Source organism: Mastigoproctus giganteus, chromosome 2, assembly GCF_048544385.1.
Source record: "Mastigoproctus giganteus isolate SK-2022 chromosome 2, ASM4854438v1, whole genome shotgun sequence".
Classification (NCBI taxonomy): domain Eukaryota; kingdom Metazoa; phylum Arthropoda; class Arachnida; order Uropygi; family Thelyphonidae; genus Mastigoproctus; species Mastigoproctus giganteus.
The window spans coordinates 243,090,124-243,118,004 of record NC_143576.1 but is presented as its reverse complement, the minus strand read 5'-3'; the positions used below and the strand labels follow the sequence as shown (position 1 = coordinate 243,118,004).

The following is a 27,881-nucleotide window of genomic DNA, read 5'->3' as shown; positions in this document are numbered from 1 at the left end:
TTTTTTTCAGTCATTTACTAAACACTGTCCCTTCTAATTTGATGCACAATTAGCTTTAAAGTCCCGAGGTCTCGTTCTTTCAGTACCCACATTTTCATCTTTTTACCGAATGAAAGGAGCTGCATGCTCCTTTCGTCTTCCACTCATTTTATACTTTTGTGATGGTTGCTTTCGACACACCAGTGATTTCCTTTATTTACTCAATTGGCTCTTGCTAAACATACTTCAACAATAACACTTTCCTGAAAATTAGAAGGATCACTTGTGTTCCCTATGACCAGATCGACTAAGAAGCTCCAGAAAAGCGTAGGGTATTTATCTCGTAACGAGGAACTTGTGATCGTACTATGTGATAACACGTTTACATACCTACGTCTAATTATCTCCTGATGCTAATTACAGAAAGGTTCAAAGTGTATTTCTGTGGTGTAACTGTATAGCGTTATTTATCTCATTGGCATACGAATGTTTATAACTATTGAATTGTAACTTTTTTGAGAAGGCACAGACGAGACATAACTGTCATCGACAAGAAGGAAATGGCTACGTATCTGATCAATATATCTGTTCCCAACAACAGCAACCTCCAGAAAACCTACCAGAAAAAAAGATCAGGAATTACGCAGACTTAAGACAGGAAATCAACGGATTTGCCATGTAGAACAAGTAACGATTATCCCGATCACCGTATACAAAAAAATCACCTGTATGGTACCAAAGAGCATCCATAAAAACTTAGCAGCAATATAGGCCTACCAGAAAACACCTGCATGGAACTGTAGAAAGCTGTAGCCTGAACGCACCTGCAGGATAGTGAGAGTTTCCCGACCAACAGTAATAATAATATTAGTAACCAGATACAACCAATTACCTCATACACTGCCCTCTTGGATAGCACACCATCCTCCCCACACCAGGTGGAAAAGATCTGAGTTCGAGTCCCGTTTATGACGGAAGGAATTTTTATGGGCCTTTTTCACAACTTGGCTGAGTTAGTGTTAGTCAGTCTCAGGTGAGGACAGCATGGTTTTTCTCCTGGGTTTTTCTTCCAGCAGAACAGAAAATCGATCACAGAAAACAAGCAATTTACAGACATCATACGTACAAGGAGCAATACATAGCCTTAGTCTCTGATGCTCTTAAAACCCTATATCTTTCACTCATCGTTAAAATAGCTAATTCCACATCAGGAAAGGCTGACAGTGGTCATTATTCTCCTCACGGATGGGCTTTACGAAGACGTAAAGGAAGCTATAACACGCAGTACAAGATATTAAAAACATTTTGGATAAAAAATATTCAGTAGGACAGTAGCTTTAAAAGTATCTAATTATTTACCCCAAGCGCAATTTAACTTTTATTACTGGACACTCGAAGAATGAAGATAACGCAGTTAATAAGCCGATGAATTTTAATTAGGATTCTTAGGAGAAAAGAAAAGGAGCCTAAATGTATTTAGAAGGAAACTCCGGAACTAATTGAATGGCGCAATTATAAAAATATTTAATCGGGCAGAAATCTCTGATAAATATTTAATCAAAATTTATAGCCGGAAGCTTATCAGGACCTATTGGGGCAGTTAATTTTTATAGTTAAGTCCGTTAACCTTCAAATTTAATTGCGATAAGTTGTATACATACACTTCAGCGAAAAAAACAATTTGAATGCTAAATGGGGAAGGATGAAATTTAAAATTATTAGCTTGTCCAACAGTTGCGTGACTAAATTTTAATTAGGACTGATTAACGTGGGAATTCTTAGCCATTAAATTTTTCAAGTGAATATACTTTCGAAATGGTTTAGCATTCTTATCAATAGTTAGAGAAATAAAATATTTTCCTCTAATTTTATTGTGAACTTTTCTTTCATGTTCTTAAAATTAGTTAATTTTTGTACAGTACAAATTAAAAATTGGAATAATACAACTATTGTAGTCATAGTTTTGACGAACAGTTTATAATGCCCTATTACGGGGCATATAAATATTGCAATCATTTTGAGGAGTGTTTCTGCATCACACAAATGTAAATTAATTGTATTATTGGGTTGTTAAGCATCAACCAAAAAAAAAACCTTCCCATATCACCCGTCATCTCCTCTAGTTCTTTGAATTCATTCAAACTACCCACTTTTATGACCAGATGGAGCTTGTTCCGCTTATCAAATACATGCTGACTGAAACTTTGTACATCCATCCTGCAACCATTCTTCCTCAATCTCAATTTATGCCCTCTCATGTGCATTTGAACAAGAGGAAGAATTCCATCAACATTGAGTTTACTTAAGCCATCCAAAGCTTAAACACATCAATCAGATCAACTCGCATGTGCCTAGTCTTCAGACCTGCAATTTACGGAACTGAAGCCTTTCTTGGTAAGAGCACCCCTTTGTTCCCCTTCTTTGTACCCATTCCAGCAGCTCTACATCTTTCCTAAAATGAGGCCACCAGAGCTGTATGCAGTACTCAAGATGTGGCCTGACCATTGCCTTATGCAATGGAATAATCACCTCGTTGTCCCTGATGAAAAAAATCTGTATATCATTGACAAAAAAATCCATGGCCTGTCTGCACTGCTCAGAGAACTTCACATTTGACTGCACAATTACCCCCAGATCAGATTCTTTTCATTTTCCACTACCCTGAGTGCAGTACCACGCAGTTGGTGTGTTAGAATGTGATTACCGCTATCCATGTACAGTACCCAGCATTTGTTAAACTTCAGTTGCTATTTCTCAACCCATCTGCCTAATTTTTGTAGATCTTGTTGCAGCGGCATACCTTCATTACTGTCATTAACCGCTGTGCCAACTTTTGTATCATCTGCAAACTTAAACATTAAATCTGATATACCTTCATCAATAACATTAATAAATACAGAAAACAACCATGGGCCCAGCACCAAAACCTATGGGACTCCATTAATAACATTAGTCCACGAAACGCTGTGTCCATTGATAACCACTCTCTGTTTTCTCCCACTAAACCATCCCTTTATCCATAGCAGCAACTTGTCCTTACTGCCACACTGCTCCAATTTGTATAGCAATCAATCTTTTATGTGCAGCAATATCAAAAACTTTCCTGAAATCCAGGAAAGTTTCTGGTATAAAAAGTATTTCTTGCATCAGGTTCCTTTATCAGTGCATCACAGTATCCAATCAAATTGGTCTGATGAGATCTAACCTTATAGAACCCATGCTGCGAGTGAAATATAATTGCACTCCTGTCTGCATTACTTCTTAAACAGGCGACGCCATTGTTTTCCCTGGAACAGAAGTTAAGTTAATAGGTCTAATTATTTGTGGCCCTCTTTGATCACCCTTTGTGAATTGGGGATACATTTACACATCTCTAGTCCACAGGAACCTTCCCGAATCCAAAGATGCTCTCATAATTATGACTAAAGATTTGCTTATCTCCTTTGCTGCCTTCCTTAATATAATTGGATAGGGGACAAATGGATAACTGACGTTCGTCTCCTATTTTGGAATAGGCTGGGAATGGACAAATTTATATTATTCCGGAAAAAGACCACTAAAATAGAGAAGTATCTCTGGATTTTAAAATTTTAAGAACTACACACCTTTCTGTTAGCAGGATTGGTCAAGTTGCCCCTGGTTGTTTGGTAGTGAAAAATCAAAGGAGGGATTGAGTACGATCCTGTTTATATGGCAAGTGAGTATTTGCTAAGATTAATTGCGAAGGTGAAGAAGTAGAATTCAGTTATTCTCTAACTTTGTGTGTTTCTACTGAACCATCTGGGATGTAAAAAGATACTAAGGATCGGGAGTTGCAGGACATGGCTTTAGAAACGGCCAGTAAGCATAATTGCTATTTGTGCATGAGACAGGTTTTTCTCTGTTTCTGAATTTCAAGGCCACACACAAACACACTGATAGGGAACTTTTGCCTTTATATGTTTTTATATGCTAACATTAAACTATTATTTAAAATTCATTTTCAACCTCATCTGAATCTTTTTTCATGCAGGCGTTTTCTGTCCCCTACGCAAGCAACATTCGACTTACCGAAAGTTGAGCTTAGAGGAAGGAATGCTATAGCTGCAAAAGAACAATGCATCTCTAACTTCAAGGAACTGTGCTATGATAGTCCTTATCGCACAGCTGATGGCAGTTGTAATAATTTCCAGAATCCGATATGGGGACGAGCTGCCATCTGCTTTAAGAGACTCCTTCCACCCGTCTATGCCGACGGTAAGTTTTTCTTTTAGAAAAGGTCATGTGCTTTCATGCAATGTTGTAACCCTCGGGCCTAAACTGTTCGGTCACGACCTCTCCCTGGAGTATTTTTATTTGTATCTTGTAAAAAAAGTTTGCCATCGTTCATATAATAAGCACAACCCATTTATATAACTCGATACCGATGCTATAAATCCAAAAATGCCTTTAACTTTATATTTTTTTGCGTTGGATATTAACCTCTATTTCTAAATTACAATGTGTAATAATTTTGATTAATAACTTCCGTTCGAACAATTGATTTTTAATGAATTTGGTTTATTATATTGCGTTTCGATGAATTGTTTGCTTTTGATTGGAATAGTTCCTTTGGTAGATACTTTGATTGGGACAGTTCCTTTGGTAGATACTTTGATTGGGACAGTTCCTTTGGTAGATACTTTGATTGGGACAGTTCCTTTGGTAGATACTTTGATTGGAACAGTTCCTTTGGCAACATCTCCCATTTTGTATGCGCTCTCAGTTTATATACGTTATGAGCCTAATCAGTATTTTTATATATATTTTTGCTTATCTAATTTTCCACGTGTGGCGTTGGGTCTTACAGGTTTCATTTTGGCCTGTTATCCTCTTTGATCGTCTGCCCATAGTGTTTGGTTAAGTAATTTAGAATATGCCCCTAGGAAAATAAGGCCCTCGTGGGAAGCACAGTTGATATAATCGCCCGCCATATCCACACCAGGTTTGGAAACATTCCAAACTCGTCGATGACTCTAGCAATTTTGATGGGCCTTTTTCACAGCGCGGCTGAGTTAGTCGGCCTCATTCATGGAAAGCAAGAATTTTCCCCTGAAAACTCAAGTTCTTCGTCCAGAGAAACAGGCAAATCGACCAGAGAGCATACAATTTATGAACATAATACAGATGGGCAGATCTCGGATGGCCCTAATATGACAGTTTTTGTTTATTTTTTTTATGGTAAACTCTGTTTCCTTATTCTTCCGGATTCAAAACCCGAGTTTCGATATCATAATGAACAGCACTTGTTTTTGAACTATTGTTACCCTCGAGGGTAAGGAGGAAGTTGTTCTTGCCCGGACCCGCATAGGACATAGTCATTTGACACATTCGTTTTTGCTGAGGGCTGATGACCCTCCTATGTGTGAGTCCTGTGGCACAATTTTAACTTTTAGACACATTTTAATTGATTGTCCAGATTTTAGCAATATCCGTTTTACCGCTTTTAATCATCTGACTGAGCCGTATACACTCAGTCAGATTTTATCTGACAATGACCATGCGTCTGCTGTTTTTAGCTTTTTAAAATCAATAAACATTTTTGCTCTTATATAAAATTTACATTTTTCTTTTATACATATGTTATACATTTTGACATAGTGACCTAACTAATTAGGTCACTGAAAGTTTAAAATTTTTTTTATATATGACCTGGTCTTGGCGCATTATAGCCTTAGTAGCTAATGCGCCAATAAAAACAAAACCAACCAACCACCCAACCCTCGTGGGTAGCACAGTTGTGCTACGCCGGGTGGAAAAGACCTGAGTTGAATTCCCGTCGATGGTGTGAGTAATTTTTATGGGCCTTTTTCACAATGTGGCTGAGATAGGCGATACTGAGTTAGACAACGGTAGCACTGATGTTCCTAAAATTTGTTATAACAACAAAATATTGTTCATTATGCGGAATGCCTTTACGATGTCTTTTTCCCCTTTTTTTAAATTTACATAATCTGTTCTATTATTTATTTTATTTTATTTTATTTTATTTTTATTTTATTAATAAAAAGATACACAACAGGTAACCATTAACAGTGTATCTGAGATCAGATCAATAAACATAATAACAATAATGTGAAATCCTACAGGACGATAAACATTGATACAAATTCAAACAATAAAGCATATGTACAAAAGAGGATTGTATTAAGTTAAGTTACCGGTAAAACAAGTAATAATTAATCCGTTAGAGAATAGAAAAATAATATAACAAATAATAAGCTACAATAATTAGATGTGAGCTAGTCACTTTGCAGTTTAAGTGAAGAGGCAAACTTGTGGATGGAGTTCATCAGTGATTGGGAGTTGTCAAAGAAGTCAATGAGAGAGTCATTTGCTGATTTGCTGATTCTGTTCAGTGGACTGAACTTCATTAAGTCCGTGTTGGCAGAGTCAAGGCGAAACGGTGTAAGGTTCCTGACTTGTCTACAGGGAGCATTGAAGTTTATTTTACTCAGGATATCAGATGCTTCATAAATTCCAGTGATTACTTTGGCTAGGAGGGCGATGTCAGCAGTAACTCTTCTAGTGCACAGAGGCCTTAGATGAAAGTAATCACACAGCGATTCATAATACACTGAGTGATAGAATAGAGGATTGCGGTACGTAAGGTAACGGATAAAGTTTTTTTGGACTGCTTCAATTTTGTTAGTTAAAGTCTTTGTGTGAGGATTCCAGATGGGTGAACTGAATTCAAGGATTGGCAGTACAATAGTTTTATAAAGGATAACCGCATATCTGTAGTTTTTGAACTTGTATGTGTTCCGTTTGATGAATCCCAGTGTTTTGAATGCTTTGCTGGTGATTTTAAGGACATGGGCATCGAATTTAGCACTGCTGGAAAAGAGAATCCCTAAGTCGTTAACTTGGTCACACCTTTCGATGATCACAGAGTTAATACTATACTCCGTATTCATTAGTTGTGGAGATCTGCAAGATGAGAAAGAGATTACTTTGCACTTCGAGGGGTTAGCAGACAAGCCATTCAGAGATAGCCACAGAGAGAATTTATTGAGAGCACATTGAAGTTGTTGAGAATCGGTAGTCTCCTTCACTGCTGAGTAGATCTTAAGATCATCTGCATAGAGAGCAACTTGAACATTGGAGGTGTAGATGAAAGAAGGAAGATCATTTACGAAAACAATGAAGAGAAGAGGACCTAAGGGAGAGCCTTGTGGTACTCCGCTTAGTGGTATAAAACAGTCTGAGTTCACTTGATCGATGATAACGCTCAAGGAACGATGCGTAATATAGCTGCGTAGCCATGAGAGCAAAGGGTCACGGATGCCATACAGCTTAAGTTTTTTCAGAAGTTGTTCGTGCGGGACTTTATCAAATGCCTTAGATATGTCTGTGTAGACTGCATCAACTTGTAGGTGGTTATCAAGAGCTTCAGAGGTGTATTGCCAGAAAGGAAGTAAATTTGTGACTACTGACTTGCCACTGCAGAAACCATGTTGATTCTGATCGATAAAAGGCTTGAAGAATTCGAAGAGATGTTTGTGCACTGCTGTGTCGAAGAGTTTAGCCAGGCTGTTTTGCAAGGTTATGGGTCTGTAATCGCATACGTCATTTTTATCACCTTTTTTGAAAATAGGAACTATATTGACCTGCTTAAAGTGATTAGGATACTTCCCCAGCCTGAGAGACAGGTTGAAGATCCGCAGTATGAGGGGTTTCAATGTAGTGACAGTCCTTTTCCAAAATAGGCCTGGAATGTCATCTGGGCCTCTAGTATAGTCATTTTTCATGCTTTTTAATGCCGAGTTTAAATCTTCATCAGTGATAAAGAGATTAATGAGGATATCATCTTTAACAGGTGTGAAGTCAAGAAATGAGGCAGGTCTCAATGTATCATTTGTTTGAATTCTAGAAAAGTGTTTGGCAAACTCTTGAGCAATACTGAATTCGTCAGATAACCAATTTAAAATTGGTTATCTGTTTAATAATGTTACTTACTGCAATTTTGCTTCGGATGCATCCATTTCGTTTGAAAGCCGTTGTTTTGGATTTATTTTTTCCAGTCTACAAAATATTATAATTTTCTGCTCGGAGATAAGTTTGCATTCGATTTTCAACTTATCTCCTAAAATTATATTCTAAGTCAACTGATATTAGCCTGGGAAACGGCAAATAAAATAGCTGAAAGACTGTAGCTACGTCCAACTGCTGTTTAGGTGATGGTTGTTTTGGAATTAACTGCTTTTACTAACCATGAATACCCATAAACTATCCATGACTACTTTGGTTCACAGTATGTGATCCAAAGTAGTCTTGGACAGACGTGGTCTTTATCGGGTATTATTTTTGTAAAAGTTCACTGGCTGATCTGCATATTGTGCTATCTGAAAAAATCTAAAATAATTCATGGAAAAAAAGTCTATTCTTTCCATCTAAGATCGGCTAATTAACGCCCGAAGATTGAGGTCTCCATTCTTCGTGTCCGACGGGATTTGAACTGAGGTCTTCCAAAATGAAGGATACTTTAGCGAACTCGCTGTACTCTCAACGGAGGAATAGCTTATATGAGTGAATGAAGATAATCCTTCTGGGTATTGAAAATGTTATTCCCTACTAATTCTAAAGCCTTTTTTTTATCGCCAACAAGATAGGATGAAATTATAATATTTCAGTGTAACAACAGAAGCATAAATATTCCCTTTATAAAGGGAGAATGCCCGGGGTAGTTTCTGAGGTATCGGTGAACAGGCTTCGCTCAATAAAGCCGACCGGGCTAGCCGAGTGGGTAAAGTACCTGCCCGGCAACCCAAAGGTCGCGGGTTCGATTCTCGCCTCGGGCTTGGATCAAAGTACTGCAAAACTTTGGGAGGTGCAATATGGCCACAGAAGCCGGTGCGCCAACAACTACCAAATCAAAAAAAAAAAAAAATCGCTCAATAAGTTCATGTACTGGAGCTTTCTAAGGAGATAATTAAATCGGAACGACAAGTCAAATCTCCTGAGAAAAGTGCAGATGAACTCCTGCTTACAATGTGTCAACCAAGAAAATTTATGTCTCTGGAGAGCGTAGCGGTCAAGAATTTCTGAAGGGTACATATAATTGTTCAGATACCGAAAACATTACTGTCCTGTGTAATTTAATAAGTAATTGCGAGGTTTGTCTAAAAAATGAATTATTAGCATGTTTAAAAAACTCCAAGGTGATTATAATTTCTCCATTTCATTTTTATAAATACTGGTTTTAATAGATCTTCCATTTCGGCTTGTCTAAATGTCTTGCTTACTTTGAGCTACGGAATATATTTGTCCATCAGTGATACTTAAATTGCATTGATTACTTTAATATTTACCGGTCTACAGAGTTACATTTAGATGGCCCTCTCTGTAATTTGATGATAGTGTTTTTTTATGTTTAATTAAATAATAAACAAGTAAATAATAATAATAATTAGATTGATAATTAACCGACTATTATTAAATTAATCTTAATTACCATTAATAATTATTTAAAATAATACCTTTATTGTGATTTTATAAAACATTTGTATTTAAAGTTTAATTTTTTATTTTCCCATTTCCTTCGAGCATCCAGGACTTGTATTCCAACACTGTCTCACGAGAACTTTTCTTTCTGTCAATATTTATTGTTTACGGTTGCCTACATATTCTTCTGATGGAGCAAAATATGTAGAGAACGAACCTATTTTTATTTGTAAATTGACCGTGTATTCGATGATCGGGTTGTTCGTGTTACGGGATGAAAACCTGATTTTTTTTTCCAGAAAACCATGCCTTCTTCATTTTATTTTGGAAAACGAAACTGACGAACTCGACCAGATATAAAACAAATCAAATAAAGTTCTTTCCATCCTGAAAGGAAGTTGTTGAAGTTCCCATCACAACGGACACCTCAGCATTGAACGGGGAGACTATCTACTGGACTAACTTGAGAGGGTTTCGTTATACAAGTATTTTCTAAACTATATGGCACTGCCCCTTGAGGACTGTGAGAAGTTTTTCATTGGAATAAACTGGTGGAATAAAACAGTAGAATAAATTTCATTTTAATACAAGCGTTTTTTAATATAAACCTGTTTATTAAAATATAGTATTTTCACATTTAAATACGCCATAATGAATTCAGTTTGATAGAATTCCTTTTATACATCTATAAGAAAAAAATTATACGTTCAATATTTTTGAATAAGAAGGTGTACAAAAGATACGCATTTAATTTAGGAGGGCGCCGAAGACAAAATTCTGAGAACGTTACTTTATGCTATTTAGAATTGGTATCTTGAGACATTCCTGTGGATTTGGTTATATTGAGTTTCGAATTTGAAAAGGTTCACAGAGCACACAGTGAGCTTATTTCCTGGTGATTTTCTCTCTCATTAGCCTAGTGCTAGGTATAGTTCGGTAATTATTATTTGATTTCTGTATTTTTAGCATTTGCATACCCATTACTGGCCGAAGTTGAGAAATACTCCCTCGGGAGAGAAGGAATTAATAGGTTTCTCATTGTAACCGAATTAGTCGGTCTGGGAAGAGTATTGTCTAGTTATTTCTCCCTCATATTTGGTTTTCAATCCACAAAAAGGGCAAATCGACCATAAAATGCACGCAATTCAAAACTTACCGACGCCTCATTGTCTTAATTACTTAGACGCATATTCTAATCAACTATATTTGTTTGCATGGAAACTAATATACTGATGTACTCGTACAGTTGAAAGAAAAATTTGTCACGTTCAATTATTTATCAAAAGGCTCTTTTCACTAAACGATATAGGCAAAATCTAACTTTTCTTGGAAGAATCTGTCCAATAAAGGTTGAATTTATTCTATACCAATTCACATTGTTTTCGTTCAAGAAGAGAATTTCGTATGAACTCAAGTAAATATCTTTCGCAGTAATGAAATTTTGCATTTTGATTTTAGGGATCTCAAGTATGCGTAAAGCATGGTCAGGTGGTGAGTTGCCAAATCCACGTAATGTTTCTATAAGAATACACACCTCTGAAAATAGACCCAGCGAATCAGGCAATCATTTCGTCATGATGTGGGGCCAGTTTCTCGATCACGACATCACCCTAACTCCTCTCGCCAACAGAGGTAAGTCTTGTCATTACACTAGTCTTACGGTTGTTTCTTTATCATGAGATTGCAACTTTGTGTCACTATAAATTGATAATGGTAAAAGTGTTGTTATTTTACTTTTTGGACTCTTCTTTCTTATGTTTTATATGCAATTTCAGAAAGATACTTGCCCAAGTAAGTTTAAATAAATTCTTGTGTCATCCTTATTTTAAAAAGGCAATAAAAAGTTTGCGGCTAATTATGCTGATGAACAATCTTTAAATATTGTGAACTGCCTTGCTGAAGTACTAGTTTTGAACAGACTTTTACGTGCCGTTCACCATAGTTTTATCAAATATCATTCTACATTATTTTATATTCTTGTGTCTTATATCAAAGCCATCTGATGGTAAGGCCCTGATGGGTAGCACAGTTGATAGAATAACCGTCCTCACATCTGGTGGAAAAGACCTGAGTTCGAGTCCCATCGATGAAGAGAGGAATTTTCATGGGCCTTTTTCACAACATGACTGATTTAGTCGGTCTCAGGCGAGGGTAGCATGGTGTTTTTTCTGGTTTTTCGTCCAGCAGACAGATAATAGACCACAGAACACACGCAATTTACTGACAGTATATACGGAGCAATATGGCCTTAGTCGCTGAGGCTCCTAAAATCCAATACAATAACAACAACTGATGGTATGTGTGGAACGGGAGTGGAGGAAATTCTGTTCTCTTTACCCCTCAAAAAGGAGTTCTGCAGAGTTCCTCTCTTGGTTTTCTTCTATTTCCTTTATTTATTAATTACTCGGTGTTCGGGTTGGATATCTCCTTCAGATGTATGCTAATTTGTTACAGAAAGTGACAAAATCCGAGTTTTCGGAAGAAAAAAACGAAGCTATCCTCGCCTGAGACCGACTAAATAAGCTATGTTGTGACAAAGACTCATAAAAATTCCTTGATCATTGATTCGAACTCAAGACTTCTGCACCAGGTGGGGAGAGAATGATGATTATATCAACTGTGCTATCCATGAGGAACCCTTTGGTCCTGGTTTTCTGTTATTTTAATTATCATTAACATTTATGAGCATTAATCTCCTTAGAACATATTTCATTTTAAATTACATTTTGATATTATTCATCTCTATAAAGAAGATAGGAATAACACATTTTGTTCACTTTATAGGTGATAATCTACCTCTTCGGTGCTGCGGCGTAGATAGATTCTCTAGACAAATATGCGCTCCTGTTGATATTCCTCTTGATGACCCCTTCTTTTCAGAAACTGGAAAGACGTGCATGAATTTTGTTAGGTCCTCTTCCTGTTCATTGTGCAAATTGGGTAAGTCAATTTAGACATAATGTATGTATTTCGACCATTTAAACCAGCAGTACTAGCTGAGAAGAACAGAATGAATCTTACCATAACGGAAACTGTGAATTTAATTATAGTGTTTTAATTATATCCGCCAAATATACAATCAGTGGCCACTTTATTAGGTTCAACTGCTCTATTTATGAAATATTGCGCTTCTTCAGTAACAGCAGTAAATTTTTGTACGAATATTGTATGTGTGCAGTTCAGTGCGAGAGTGAGAATGACGAAAATATTTAATTTACTTTGAACAGGCCAAGGTAGCTGGTGCCTGATGCGCAGGTATAAATATCTCTCAAACTTCAGCCCTGGTGAGATTTTTAGTTCTAGGGACAGAGATTGAATTCATCTTATTGCGGTACCTGGCCCAGTCATCAAGTCTCAATCCAATTGAGCACCTGTGGTATGAGGTGGAACGCGTTTTTCGGAATAGAGATCCGCAACAATCCAATTTGTAACAACTGTGAAAGTCAGTTGAGAGAACATGGGCTAACACATCCCTGCTGCGCACATTCGGCACCTCGTTGAGTCCATACCAACGAATCCAAGCTATTCTAGAAGCTGAAGGGGGGACCTCTTGGCTATTAGGTAGGTGTACCTTATACAATGAGCACTCAGTACGTCTTGTAACTTGTATAGTAACTTATTAACAGTCAAATATAGATGCGCAGATCGAATGCGCATTAACATTTCCCCGGACGAATACATGGGCCATTCGTTCTGTGAATTATTATTTATTTCGGTGTATACATATTACATTGTTTTACTGTACTTAATTCAGTCTAATATTCAATCCAATCAATACAGCTTAATTAAGCTTTCCATGTAATTCATTCGTATATTTATTCAGAGTAATACCTACAAAGATTTCGAAACTTCTCAAATTGGTCTATAAACGGTTGGGTTATCGGAATGTCTTTTGTAATTTCCATCTAGAAGATATGAATTTTATTATTTTTTAATTAATTTTACTTAACTTGAACAGTGCTATATTCATTCTTGTGCATAACTTGTCTTACATAAATTCCTTAGGAGGAGGTATGTATTTTTCTTGGCATATTTAATGTATATTTAGATTTATATCTAATTCGAACTTGTGTATTTTTATTGATGAAATTTTTTCAAAAAACATGAGATATTACCTTTTTTTTTGGTAGGCTAATTAAGCATGCACACTGAAAGGACAGAATTCATGGGATACCTGGTTCCTGGGCAACGCGACGCTGTCACCCCTCTCGCTAGTCGACGAATCTACCGCTTGGCAGGTATATAGGTATACCACATCACAGCATTCACGTAGACAGTAATTCGATGTCAGTATGGATAAACCTCGTGAGTTAACCGACTTTGAAAGAGGGATGATAATGGGTGCCCGACTCATTGGTCACTCTATCGCGGAGATGGTGCAGAAATTGCACTATTCCCGTTCGACAGTATCAAGCGTGTATGGGCAATACGCCATTTCCGGAATTACATCTCATCGTGGAAAGTGCTGTGGGTGCATATTATTAAGGTCAGGCGCCACCTGTGGTTTCCTACATCTGCGCCGCATGTACACTGTGAAGATATACAGTACTACTGTAAATGCCAGAAAAGTGTTGTCTGTTGCATATGACATATTGCGTTAAGTTCTGTTGTGTGTTCTGGTATTTGGCCGCAGGGTTCCTGGGGGGGCCCTACTTTGCCCGCACACACCACTAGGAGGTAGCCAGGCTGCCCATAATTCTCTGGCTGGTCTCCGACATGGTCGCCTGAGGTGGGTTAGCAAATTCTACCCTACATGAGGGTTAGCAGGGAGTCATGTCTGGTGAGCTGTGACAAGACCGTGGGTGCCATGTCCATGAAGGTTGTTTTCAGTTAGGGAGTACCAATCCAGTTCTGTTCTTGTACACTTACAGAGGGAAGAGTGTCCTTTAGAGATGAAGGATAAGATGAAAGTCAGAAGGCAGTTGGATGTGCAAGGTGTGATCTTCTTACAGCAAACAGATCCTGGGCAAACTTGGTAAAAGCTAGGTAATATTCCTGCTCAGTGATATATAGATATTCCCTGTCTCGCGGGAGATCATGTATTTTGGAAATTAAACGGCATCTTAAGTCTTCGTTGTGAGGACACGTATAAACCATATGATCCCAGTCCTCTTCCTGGCCACAGGAGCAGTAAGGGTCCTGCTCAATTCCCATCAGGGTCAGCTTCTGTTTGATAGATCCATGCCCAGTAATAAGATATGTAGCATGGAGACCAGAAGAGAACCAAGAGGAAGCTTTGGGTGAAACTGTAGCGACCTGGGGAATAAACTTCTTCGTGATTGGTCCTTTGCTTGTATCTGTCCATCTCTGCTGCCAAGTTTGAGTGAGTATAGAGAAGAGGGTTCGCTTTTCCATACGAAGAATCTCGTTTGTGAGATTGATCGTGTGGTTAAGGATGGTGGCCGGAATTCCTCTTGATAGGCAGGCGATAGTGTATTCCACGGCGGATCACCTCCAGGTCCAAAGGCAGGACCCCAGCCAAAACTTGAAGAGCAGGAGTGCTGACTGTGCGGCAGGCCCTTATCATCATGAGCAACATGCAGCGCTGGATGGTTCCAAGTTTCAGTATGTTTCTAACAGTGGTGACTCTGGTAAACCATGTGCCGGCACCGTAAGTAATTATGGGCAGGAACACAGACTTATAGAGAAGAGAGAGGATGCATCTTTTTAGCCCCCAGTCGCTCCTACTCACACGTGTAGTTGCGGATTTTTGTATGTAGATATGCTAAGTGTGGATAAAAGGACAGTTTACTGTCTAACGTAATTCCTAAGTACTTGAGTTCCGTGACCAGAGGGATTGTTCGTCCTGCTAGCTTGATCTGTGGTGTTCGGGTGGTCTGTAGGGTTCCCTTGAGTAGAGTCGATTTGGTTTTAGCAGGCTGTGGGTGGAGAAAAGTGGCGGATGAACGTGGCCGTCGACGTCTGTTTCGTATTGATTCAGCCAACTGGAGAGCGACAGTGGCACAAATCACCACCGACTTCAACGAGGGAGCTGCCATAAATGTCTCAACCAAGACCATAAGGCGATATTAGCCGCAATAGGTTATGGGAGCCGCCTACCCACCTGAGTCCCATTGCTAACAACAATGCACAAGCCTGTACGCCTCAACTGGGCGAAAGAACATCGGCACTGGACCTTGAATGATTAGAGACTGGTCCGACGAGTCCCGTTTCCAGTTATTTCGAGCTGACGGGAGGGTGCGTATCGGCGGAAACCGCACGAAGTTATGAACCCGTCATGTCAACGAGGAACTGTTCAGGCAGGTGGAGGTTTCGTAATGGTCTTGGGCGTGTTCAACTGGCACACGTTGGGACCTCTGGTATCCACACGCATCATTGTGCGGTCAAGGTTACGTGTCCATCCTTGCAGACCATCTGTACTCCTTCATGGTCATCGTGCACCCACAGGGCAGTGGACTCTTCCTCCAGCAGGACAATGCGCCTCCTCCCAGAGCCATTGTGACTAATACATGGTTCGAAGAGCATTTCGCAGATTTTACCACCATAGAATGGCCTCCCCGTTCACCGGAGATGAACCCTGTGGAGCATTTTTCGGATGCTGTGGAAAAGTCCGTTCGAGCTTTGGATCCTCCACTCAGGTATGCAACGGAATTATGGACAGCGGTGCAGCAAGCATGGAAATACCTGTAGAACGCTTTCATGAACTAGTGGACTCAGTTCCTCGCCTTGTGACTGCCTTATTCGGGAGAAAGGTGGGCCTACCCATTACTTGATAATTATCCCATGATTTCTGTCCACTTAGTGTAGTTCCTATTACTATACATTTTCAATACAAATGGTTATTCCATTTATTGAATTATTTTTATTACCGTTTAATAGGCCCCAGACAGCAGACCAATCAGATATCGGCTTTCATCGATGCATCTCAAGTATACGGAAATACTATTAACGAAACTAATACTTTACGAACTTTTAATGGCGATGGTAAGTGTTATCTATTAGAAAGAAAGTTACAGTGAAAAATGCATCCTTTTCAGCTATTGATTAATTCATTCAGTATTTTATGCAAACGTAAAAAGTTTAACATGTACTGGAAAAGAGGTTTGTTCAGTACATAATGGTGTTTGATTTTATTAATATCAGTACTGTTTTGAACTAGATTCTATATGCCTTTTCAGGAACTCTGAAAATAATAGGCAGTGTAGTTGGCGATTTACTACCGCCAACTCCTGACCCAAAGACGGACCAGTGCAGTCTCGGAAACAACATGAGATGTTTTCTAGCAGGTGAGTAAGCACTTATGTCTCCTTCCAAGAAATGGGTATAGTTTATTGTTATTCTGGTATTACTGCATCCTAACAGTATTTGGAAATACTGTACTTCTCAGGTTTGGAATTTCTATTGTTCATAAATTTTGACCTGCTTGATAGAGGTCTCAAACTTCTTAAGTCTCATTTTTGTGTGATCGGTGTCTGCAAGAATTTTTCCATAATTTGCTTTCTTGTACATGATTCACGTGATTCAATATTATGTTGGTTCTATTGTTTAAGATTTCTTTCTCCCAGTAGTTCATGTGGAATCGACGTCCAACCAGATCATTTTTCGATTTTCCAAATATATGATGAAAGTCATGGGTTATTGAGTAGGTCGAATCCATGACTTGATATACAAATCCGTCCTAATGTCATTGTCTGCCAAGATAGTATTTTCACCTCTGACAACAGTTTGTTCTGGACGAGAAGAGTAATCTTCCAGAGTTTTTCTTCCTTCGCTATAAAGATTTGCTTATTCGTACACATAAAGATGTACCTATTTATGGGCGTAACATACAATTATCAACGTAACTCTTTTCTATACACTTGTGAATTACTGCTGTAGAGACGGTCTCTGATCTAAAGAATTGAAGAACTTCATTAGCTTGAAAACGCGCGTCACTGTGAACACCATATTGCTTCTGCTGCTAATGCTGCACATCACTCTCCGCCCATACAGGACAGAAGGAGAAGCATCATTACTATTTCCTAAATTCACACCAATGAATTTAAATTTAGACAGTTGGAAACTCGTTTTCATTTGACTCACTCTCCTTTGATGATTTTTATTTAAAAGTTTTCTTCCCCAGTTTTATTAGTTAGGTTTATTATACAGAGTTCAAAATTTATACAGAGTTTTCTGTTTTTTGAGATGGAGCTTTGAAAGGTTTTCTTGAAATGCAGTAAACACTTGGTTATTTTTCATTTCAAATATTAAATTACATGATTTTAAAATCGAAAATCTAATATACCTCGATTAAATTTATTTTTCTGTGTCTTTGATCAGGTGACCAGCGTATTAATCAACACTCTTCTCTTGTAAGCATGCATACTCTATTCGTAAGGGAACACAACCGCCTTGCTCATCAATTAAAGACCCTAAATCCATGTTGGGAGGAAGAACGCATCTTCCAAGAAGTTCGGTAAGTTCTGCTAATCATCTGATACGTTGATAATTTGTTTATTTATTAAAATCTTTGGAAAGTGGTTGAGCCAAGAACATAAAGCATGTCTTATACGAAATGACTGCAGACAGTAGCAAAACACCAAATAAAATTTTATGGGACAGTGTTCTTTTGCATTAACTCATCTCCTGTGAGTAGTCTTTCATACAAGGGCCGTTCAATAAGTTATCCACCTTGATTGTAAATATCTTGATATACTGTACAGTATATAAAAAAACTGTAGTATTATGATACTCTCATAAATATCTGTACTTTATTTTCTTAGGTCTAACTCAGTATAGTGAAGAAATTTAAAGTAACCAGCCAAAAGATAACATCGTGTCACGAAATTGGAGCATCGGACCATTATCAATTTTTCGACAAAAGAAGAGAACGGACCAAAAGTTAGTTTTGAACACATAAAAGCTATGGTGATGCTACATCAGGTAAAATTTTGCTCTAGGCAAGTGAAACGAAATTGAGGATTCATAGAAGATGACGCCCTCTCGAGGACGATCACTGGAAGTGACAACTCGAGAAATGTGCCAAAAAGAATTAAAGACCTGGTCATACAGGACAGAGGTATTAAAGTGTGATTTCCAGAGAATGTAATTTTTCTGAGGGGAAGGTATTGACCATTCTCTTTGAACACTTGATCATGTCAAAGGTCAATGCTCGCTGGGTGCCAAGGTGTTCATGCTTCTTGAGAAACAGTACAGGGCTCAAATTTGTGAGGAAATTTTACACGATGCAGATCCATAAAGATTTTTTTCAAAAATTAACTAATGCTTCACGTGGACTCTTCCAGTGATGGGTACACATCAATTAAGACTGAGATTCAGATTCCATGGTGAGCAGTAGTCTATGCAGTAAAAACACCCAAAACTTTCAGGTTTCAACCCTCCACCGGAAAGATCATGGCCACCATATTTTGGACATAGAAGGAATTATTTTGATAGACAACACGCCACATGAGAAAACAGTCATTGGAGATAACTATGTTGTTGTTCCCTAAAAAAAAAAAATTAAGCGGATTCATAAGGGGAAGAGAGAAACTGACTGGCACGAGACATCTTGCTTCTTCATGAAAATGTTCCTATACACAAAGTCTCATAATGCAATCTGTGTGTTCCTCGGCTTTCGTAGGTATCAATTTATGACGATATCAAGGAAGTTGTAAATGGCTTTTCTTGTAGACTCCATTTTGAGGGCAATTTCCTCTTTGCCCTCAAAATGGAGGACATGTATCGAGTTCAAGGACATATACCATTATATTGAGAAAAAAAATAGGCCTTACTGTTTCTTTATTACCAAGGTAGATAAACTTTTCAGAGATCCTGGTAAAGGCAATTCTCCTCCGAACTTCCCTTTATTTTGTTTACATATCTCACATAACGAAGGCGGCAGCGACTCCTTTTTATTAAAAATTAACCTTTACGGAATATCTGCAAGTTTCCTCGTGTGATTAGGCGGAAACGTTGGCTTTATATACTGTATTTTATTTTTTTTTAGAATTACGAATGCATTTTATGACTGCCTCTTCTTTCTGCGAAACAAAGTATGAATACCTGATGGAGTGTAGTATATGTATTTCCCACATCTGAAAAAACAGTGTTTCTTTCGAAAATCACAATATTTTTAATCTAAAAAAGTTAATAAAAGCTATTGCTGTTTCTTTTTTCTATGTGTTAATTTTAATTTGAAAAAGATTTGAAATGTTAGTTTCCTTTTTTGATTTTGAATTTTGTTTTCATTTCCCGAATTTTCCGAAGGACAGTTGTATGTAATGCTGTGTGGATACAGAAAATTGAAACGGAAAGTCTTCATTGAATTACATCTCAAACTAACCGACTAGGCTCTGTTGTTTCAGTGCTGGGGTAGTCGCACCGGAGACATCGGCCCTCGTTGGTAGCACTGTCGATAGAATCGTTGTCCGCCCCACACAGGGTGGAAAAGACCCGAGTTTGATTCCATGAGTGACGTGGAGAATTTTTATGGGCCTTTTTCACAACGTGGCTGAATTCGTCGGTCTCTGGCTAGAGTAGTATGGTTTTTCTCCCGGAAACTCTTGTTTTTCGTCCAGAAAACAGCAAATTGACCACAGAATACACGACACGCAATTTACAGACAGTGTACACGGAGCAGTATGGCCTTAGTCATTGATGCTCCTAAAACCCTACAACAACAACAACCGATGCATCGGTAGTTTTTGCATTAATTTAAATCTACTTTCAATTTACAGATACAGTTCTGTGGTCGATTTAGTTTTGTGGATTGAAATAAAAATGAAAGTTTCCTCGAGGAAAACCGTCACTAGAGACCGAATAACTTGGCTAGAGTGTGAAAAAAAAATTTCCATAAAATTTCTGCCTCTCTATATCCGAATCCAACTCAACTGTTTTCCCCACCATATGACTCAAATCGTGGTAATAGCAAATGTGCTACCTGTGTGAGATCAACAAATGGTGAAATACGTGAGATTCTAATAAACTGGGTAGTAGTTAAAGTCTAATAATTTATGCACACAAAAATTACATTACATTACACACAATGGATTCTAGCTCCTCGTAAAGATTGCGCTTTCCACGAAAGGAATTACAAAATTGTTCAATATTTATTACTATTCTCTAACGTTCTAACATCCGACAAATTTCGAAGAATTCTCTTGACCCAGGAATTCTACCAATTTAAAACACTTTACGTACTTTCTTGGAATGCGCTGCTAGAATAAAAACAAATCCCTATTGACCCAAATAGCAAATTGAAAGGGAATAATAAAAGTAAAGATAGTATTATTAAGCTCTTAAGTATTTTATTGAACAGATATTAGCTAGTAATGAAATAAACGTTCCTCATAATTATAACGGTAATAATGATGTAAACATAGGTGCATGGTTCTGATGATCATGTAACAAAGGAAGTCAAAGATCATGTTTGTGATAGCCTAGAGCAGAGCTGGTTCTGCTCCCATGACCTACTGAGTTATAAAATTGGCCTTGTCTGCATCGTAAAATAGGAAGATGTTGCAGAGGGCTTGCTGTTAGCGTCTGTTTAGTGCGAGGGTTACACATAATTCGCCATATGGTGAAAAGTAGTCAAATCGATCTTTCCTAATAAATAATTATTTTTTCTTAGCTTCCCCCTCATATTTGGCAATGTTGAGTTCCACTAGTTGTGCTAATGCACAATGTTCGGTTAAAGTTAAGCTTCTTTAATTTAGAAAACATTCTGCAAAATTTTCCAATCTATAAAAAAATTTTACTCCTATATTTCATAGAAGTTCATACATCTATTCGCTGTAAGCTCAAAATAAACTTCTAAAGAATAAATGTAAACTACTATGTTTGACTTTTATTTATGTTCGTCCTAAATACTTTTCAAATTACACCCTGCTACTCCAAGCACCGTACTAGATAATGAATACCAGTAACTTTCTCTGAAGGTTACTGGTATTCATTATCTACTTCCGGTACTTGAGCAAAATAAAGCCACGTGTCATCATAACGACATTTAGCATTAGTAGAGGCATATGATGCAAGAAAGAACGCTTATACAGCATCAACCAAAAAAAAAAAAAAAAAAAATCTTCCCATTTCACCCATCTATTCACTCCAAAACTTTGCCCACTTCTTCCTTGAATTTATTTAAGCTATCAACTTCTACAACAAGAAATGGCAGTGTGATACAGCAATCAGCTGGATCGCAGTGCTGGATCCACTGGTTAAAGGAAAATTTACGCACATCTATTCGACAACTGTCTTTCCTCAATTTTAATTTATGCCCCCTCAGGTTTGTAATCTGAGCAAGAGGAAGAATCCCATCAGCATTGAGCCTGCTGAATCCATTCAAGGCCTTATGCACCTCAATCAGATCACCTGGCAGGTGTCTAGTCCTCAGACGCTGCAATTTGCAGAACTTAAGCCTTTCTTCCTAAGAGCACCCCTTTGTTCCCCTCACCAGTCTTGTTGCCCTTCTCTGTACTCGTTCTAGCAACTCTACATCCTTCCTGAAATGAGCCTTCCTGCAAAATGTATGACCTCGAAATTTTATAAATTTTCAGACATATTTTGTATTTGATTTTTCAAAAATTTCTTGTTGTCAATTCAAAGAAGGTAACGTGGACACACTGTGATAATGTTTTCGAATTTTTTGGCCTAATAGAAAAAAAAAACTTATTATACGCATAATACCGTTTCTTATACTGCATATCACAGTATTTTCATAATGCTATTAATAATCAGTATGTGCATACATGTATATAAATATTTCGGAATCTTCATACTGTTTCATAGGTAAAGTACAATGTACTATTAAGTAATGCAATATTTGTTTTCTGATGTATTATCGATTGCAGATAATTGAATAACCTTTGTCTTTCAGACGTATCTTGGCTGCTGAAATGCAGATGATTACTTACAATGAATTTCTTCCATTGGTGCTTGGAGATAAACGCGTGCATTTCTGTGGACTCAGAATTAGGAAATGTGGTTTCACTGACTATGTTTCAACGGTGGATCCCAGTATATTTAATGAATTTGCCACAGCTGCCTTCCGATTCGGTCACTCCATGATCAATGGCTTCTTTCCCGAAATCCCCACCAATAATCCAGAGGGTGGAGAACATCTTAGAGACATCTTCCTGTTTCCGTTTGAGATATACCATTATGGTATCGAAAGTTATCTCAGAGGTCTGGCGGAAGGCAACGGCCAGCAGTTCGATAGGTACATGGTAGAAGATGTTACCAATCACCTGTACGCAGTAAGAGGAAATAATTCTGGACTCGATTTAGCTTCACTGAACATCCAAAGAGGTCGTGATCATGGCCTGCCTGGTTATATCGACTATGTCAAGTACTGCCAAGGACTTAACATCAAACAATTCAGAGACCTCGATCACCTCATGCCTGTGAGCACTCGGGAGGGCTTGGAGGAAGTGTACAAGTAAGTTTGATTCATTGCTACTTTTCTTATTATGTATGATATAGTATATTAATTTTATTCGATAAGAAACTATTCCTCTTTCGTTGACCCTAAATATTGGATTTCAAGGTCAGTTCTTTCGCCTGCAACCTTGTGGGCTACAGTTACCATTATTGGACTTTGTAACGTACAATAGAAACATGTCATTCCTGGTACATGCAATGGGAGTATCGGGCCAAACATTTCCAACCAAACGGGACGTCAGCAACCTTTTGGTAAGTTTTGTTAAGATTTTATCGCACATTTTTCCTTAATGAAAGCACCACATCAGTTCGGCTATTGCATTTTACTCTATGTCCTCAGCATTCTGAAATCTCTTTCCTTTGAGGGCAGTATTCCACCTTGGGAAAGAGGAAGAAGTCCGCTGGTTTTAGATCGGAAACGTAGTCTGGATGGTTGTGTACAATGCCATGTTTCGTCAGAAATGTCTTCATAACAAGTGCGGAATGGGCGGGGACATTGTCGTGCAACAAGAACCAGCTGCCTTTCTATCAAATTGCTGCCTCACTCGGGAAATGCCCTTCAGTAGTCTTTAAAGCACCTGTATGTAGAACGCAACACAGACTCTCTCCCCTTCAGGTAAAAATTCCTTGTGAATCATACTCTGTTTGTTGAAAAACACGAACAGCATCTTTTTGATCCTAGACTTCTCTAACTGGCACGTTTTGGCCTTGATGATTTTTAAGTCCACTGCATGTTTTGACGCCTCGTCTTTTGGTCGTACTGAAACATCCAAAACATATCTCCAATGACAATATAGTCGAGGAAATTAGGATTGCCTTCAAAAGTCTGTATGAAGTCTTCGCATAAAGACTTCATCTAGAATTGTCAAGACTTGTTATTTTCATACTCATTGAACATGACCGCAACAGCACCACTCGGGGAACTTTCCTGTTCCAGGAAGATTGTTAGAAACAGTGCAGGAAGCAATGATAATTTCCTAGTTCATTCACTTTTCCAATTTTTAAAAAAGGGCATAGGGGAATATATATGCAATCCCCGCATGGTTGCCTGTGTTACATATTTACTGTATTTGGAATACAGTATAGTCGATATATTACCCAGAATACCTCGCAGGGATAGCAAATATATCCTTCCAATGCGTTTGTTTAAGAATCGGAAAATGAATGGACCATTGAGATGGGACATTTTTTGATATTTCAGACTTTTTCCAACACGAACTAATGAATCCCAGGATTTACCAGTTGATGTTGGTAATGTCGGTAAATCCTAAGACTTTCACTACTGGTGTAGGTAAATCCTAGGATTACGGTATCAGAGCGGTAAAAGTAACATATACAGTATATTTAGTCAATTTTCTTACACGTATAACTGTTAAAAGTAATTTGCTGAGATTCGAGTTGTGCCTGCCTGAAATTTTACTTCGTAATCACATTATAGACGCGTATTCCAAAATTAGCAATACAAGATTTCTCCAATATCTTCTATAATTGTATGGTAAGTTCTCTTCGCTTGTCATTTGGGGTCTAAGTTCGAATCCCACTGGAAAACTGGAGGAGTTATTAATGTCCTCTTCAATCAGGGCTGTGGTTAGTCGATCTCGCACAGAAAATAGGGTTCCCAGCTGTGAAGCCTTCTTTGTTTTTGAGCACTCACAACATGCAAATCAACCTGTGAATGCTCACTTGCATAGACATAAGATATGATACAAAAACATGCATTAGATCCCCGAATTATAACCGAAGTTGTTGATTGTAGGTTGTTGTGAACTGCGCTCAGCAACTAAAGAGCGCCACAAGTAACAAGAATTTTGATGTCACTGGTTAAACATGAAAAATAAGCGTGAATAATAGTTATATTTTCAAGCACCCATAAATTTGATATTGCATTCTGAGCATTCACAATACAAAAAGCATCGGTGACATAAAAATAAACCCCATTTTTGACATCGCAGAAGCTTTGATAATGAAACGAAGCATCAAGCACTTCATATATCCAGATTTAGCGAGAATTTTACAGAAACATCAAAGATCTTTTATATTGATCCTGGCTCAGAGAAGACAACACTGGCTTGACAAAATCGGATTATTGACATCAGAAAACGTAAATTTTATCTTCTGTGCAACACGACTTAGGGTTTGTGCCAAGTATGCAAGTCAGGTTAGAATAGAACACTTCCAGTGCTATTGTTTCGTTTACTATCACGAACACCCGTTTGCCATTTTCACCTTTATTTCACAAGAACCCAAGAGAACCGTTCAAAATTCGAAGGATTGTAACAGGTGTCGCTCTTTCCAGCATTTTTCACTCTAGAAGTCGAACCTAAATTTCATATTCGTCATAAACCCGCCACCCTTATCAACAGTTTCGATTTCGGCTAACCATACAAAATTATTTGCTCTCTGTACGATGCGATCTGTCCCTCTAGTGTACAGTTGTCTGAAGTGGGTATCAAAACATCTCTGAGGTTTCGTGTTGAGTCCTAAAGGGTATTGCCAAATTTTGACACTATGGAAGCATTGTTTTTGCGCTGATTTAAATTTCCTTTCACTGCATTGATGTAATTGACTAATCAAAATACAATTATTGAGTAATCAATTAAAAATTTACGACGAATTTTATACTCGACTGCTGGTAAGCTTGAGCACGTTCTTTCTACAATCCACAACCAGACAGCATCTTTTCATTGACCAACTCCAGACTCACAGAACCAACTTTTTCTCTTCCCCGTTGATCCCTTCTATTTCTGTTCTGTGGAAAACCTTCCTTTAAATGTATTTCAAGAAAATTACAGTTCACAGAAATTCGAGTCTAATGTTAACAAGTATCTTCTATTCTCAACCTACAACCTGTATACGATATCAGGTTCGGATACCTTTCTTGTAGGCGCATTATAGCCATAGTAGCTTATGCGCTATTAAACTCCCATAACAACAACAATACCTTTCTTGTTTGAAGTTTTCATTTAAAAGAAAAACCTTTCACAACATGCAAAATTTTCCAATGTCGACAATGGTAAGAATAGCAAAAACATTTTACATATCTCTATTTTAAAATTTTCTGTTATCTACAGAAATTTATAGAAATGTGTAACTTTTTATTTATGTTTTCTTTTAAAGAGCACACCTTCTTGCATTTTGTTATAATTACCGCCATTAGCAGTAGAACTGTATAAGTCATTTATAAATGTTTAATATTTCAGGGATGTGGAAGATATAGATTTATTCACAGGAGGACTCTCCGAGACCCCCAGAGAAGGCAGTCTCGTTGGACCCACGTTCGCATGCATATTGGGAAACCAATTTTATCGTTTGAAATTCGGCGACCGGTATTACTTCGAACACGGTAGACAGTCTGGTTCTTTCACCCATGGTAAGGCAGGATTTTCTAAGAAACAGAATATTCGAGACACACATGAATTGTATTCTCTAGATTTCAGTCACTTTAATCTAGTTTAGAATCTTTATTTCCCAAAGGATCTCATACAATAGAAATAAAATTCAGCTTTATTTTTCGTATAGATTTATACACTATCCTCCATTGTGTATTGGTATAGCAGTGAAAGGCAAAGCTGAAGTTCCTTGTTTGAAATTTGCAGCCATCCAACTAAAGGTGTCACTATTACTGGGTTGTAAATCACCCACATCTTGGCATCGGTGTTTCGGGATGGAAAATCCAATTTCTCAAGACAAGAAACCATTCACCTCTCTTCAGGGACCGACTAACTAGATCCAATTCAGCTCTTAATGGGGGACTCGTAACCCTTTTTCCACACGGTGTGAAAGAACAGCCATTAATTGTTTTCGCTTCACTGCATACCTCAACATAATATTCACTCAACTTTTTGTTTAGTAATTTTTCTAAATTTTTAATGAAAGTTGAAATGCAACACGTACAAGTATTTCATATTCATATAATACATTAAACAATTAGTAAAATTTACCTCAGATCGTTCCATCGTGGGTAGCACAGTTAGTAGAATCGCCGTCCTCCCCACACCGGGTAGAAAAGACCTGAGTTCGAATGACTCGAAGAATTGTTATAGACCTCTTTCACAACGTAGCCCAATTAGTCGATCTCTGGCGAGGGTGGCATGGTTTTTTCTCCCGGAAACTCGGATTTTTCGTCCAGTAAACAGAAAATTGACCACAGAACACATGCAATTTACAGACAGTATACACGCAGCAATATGACCTTAGTCGCTGATGCTTCTATAAACCTACTCCAACAACCAGGAAGAAATAAGTAGGTTATACAGCATAGAGAATTAAGCTCTCCATTTCTCTCTTTCTCTCTCTCTTCACAATCATACTCGAAAAAGGATTATCCGGTGGTCATCAGCTTTACAATGTAATTTTCGCGTATTTTATTCAAAAAAGCAAAAGTGCATGACGTTATTTTAATTTCCGGCTGGTAGTTGCCCTTGTTTTGATTGCTTGAAGAAGGAAGTAACTGAAGAGACAATTTCTATCCGAGTCACGAGCCAAATACCCGACCTTTCACTGTGAGCTGACAAGTATGCCAAGAGGAGGCGTTAATTTATTGTTAATTTACATGAATGCCATCGGAATTTAGTGGCTAGAGGCAATATTGGCGATTATACATTTATGAGATGGCAACGGCTGAATACAAGGAAGTTGACAGATGCGATCTGTTGTAGATGTCATGAGCGTGACCAGGTGACATGAGCGTTACCTCGTCTATGTGAAGGCAAATCAAGATATAAATTAAACGTCATCTAATCAACAAATGAGGTAATTATACCTCATTAGTTGATTAGAAGATGTGCTAAATGCAACAAATGATATTGGAAAGTGTTAACTGTCACCTGCAATGAATTAATTAGAATAAATAAATAGGAAAAATCCAGAAAATGAAAAAAGTGAACCAAAATGGTTGCATTTAGTAGCATCAATGGTTGTAAAAGCTTTGTACTTTGATAACCAAAACGAATAAATAATCAAAATAAAACAACCAAAGGATTTGTTTTATTTTGAACAATCAGTATACATTACATTTCATTTATTGTTTCGGTGTTTTCAGCTAACGTGGGCTTTTTAAT

At 37.8% G+C, this 27,881-nt stretch overlaps 1 protein-coding gene across 1 annotated transcript in view; it reads left to right on the top strand.

Moving 5' to 3' along the window:
• The window catches only part of LOC150090329 (immunomodulatory peroxidase-like), a 48,380-nt gene that overhangs the window by 6,089 nt on the left and 14,410 nt on the right, over nucleotides 1-27,881 (top strand). The window contains exons 3-10 of the mRNA XM_090390271.1: nucleotides 3,992-4,215; nucleotides 10,900-11,073; nucleotides 12,226-12,381; nucleotides 16,282-16,386; nucleotides 16,581-16,688; nucleotides 17,722-17,857; nucleotides 22,259-22,819; nucleotides 26,022-26,191. Of these exons, the coding sequence (XP_090246397.1) occupies nucleotides 3,992-4,215; nucleotides 10,900-11,073; nucleotides 12,226-12,381; nucleotides 16,282-16,386; nucleotides 16,581-16,688; nucleotides 17,722-17,857; nucleotides 22,259-22,819; nucleotides 26,022-26,191 (1,634 nt within the window). The remainder of the gene's footprint in view (nucleotides 1-3,991; nucleotides 4,216-10,899; nucleotides 11,074-12,225; nucleotides 12,382-16,281; nucleotides 16,387-16,580; nucleotides 16,689-17,721; nucleotides 17,858-22,258; nucleotides 22,820-26,021; nucleotides 26,192-27,881) is intronic.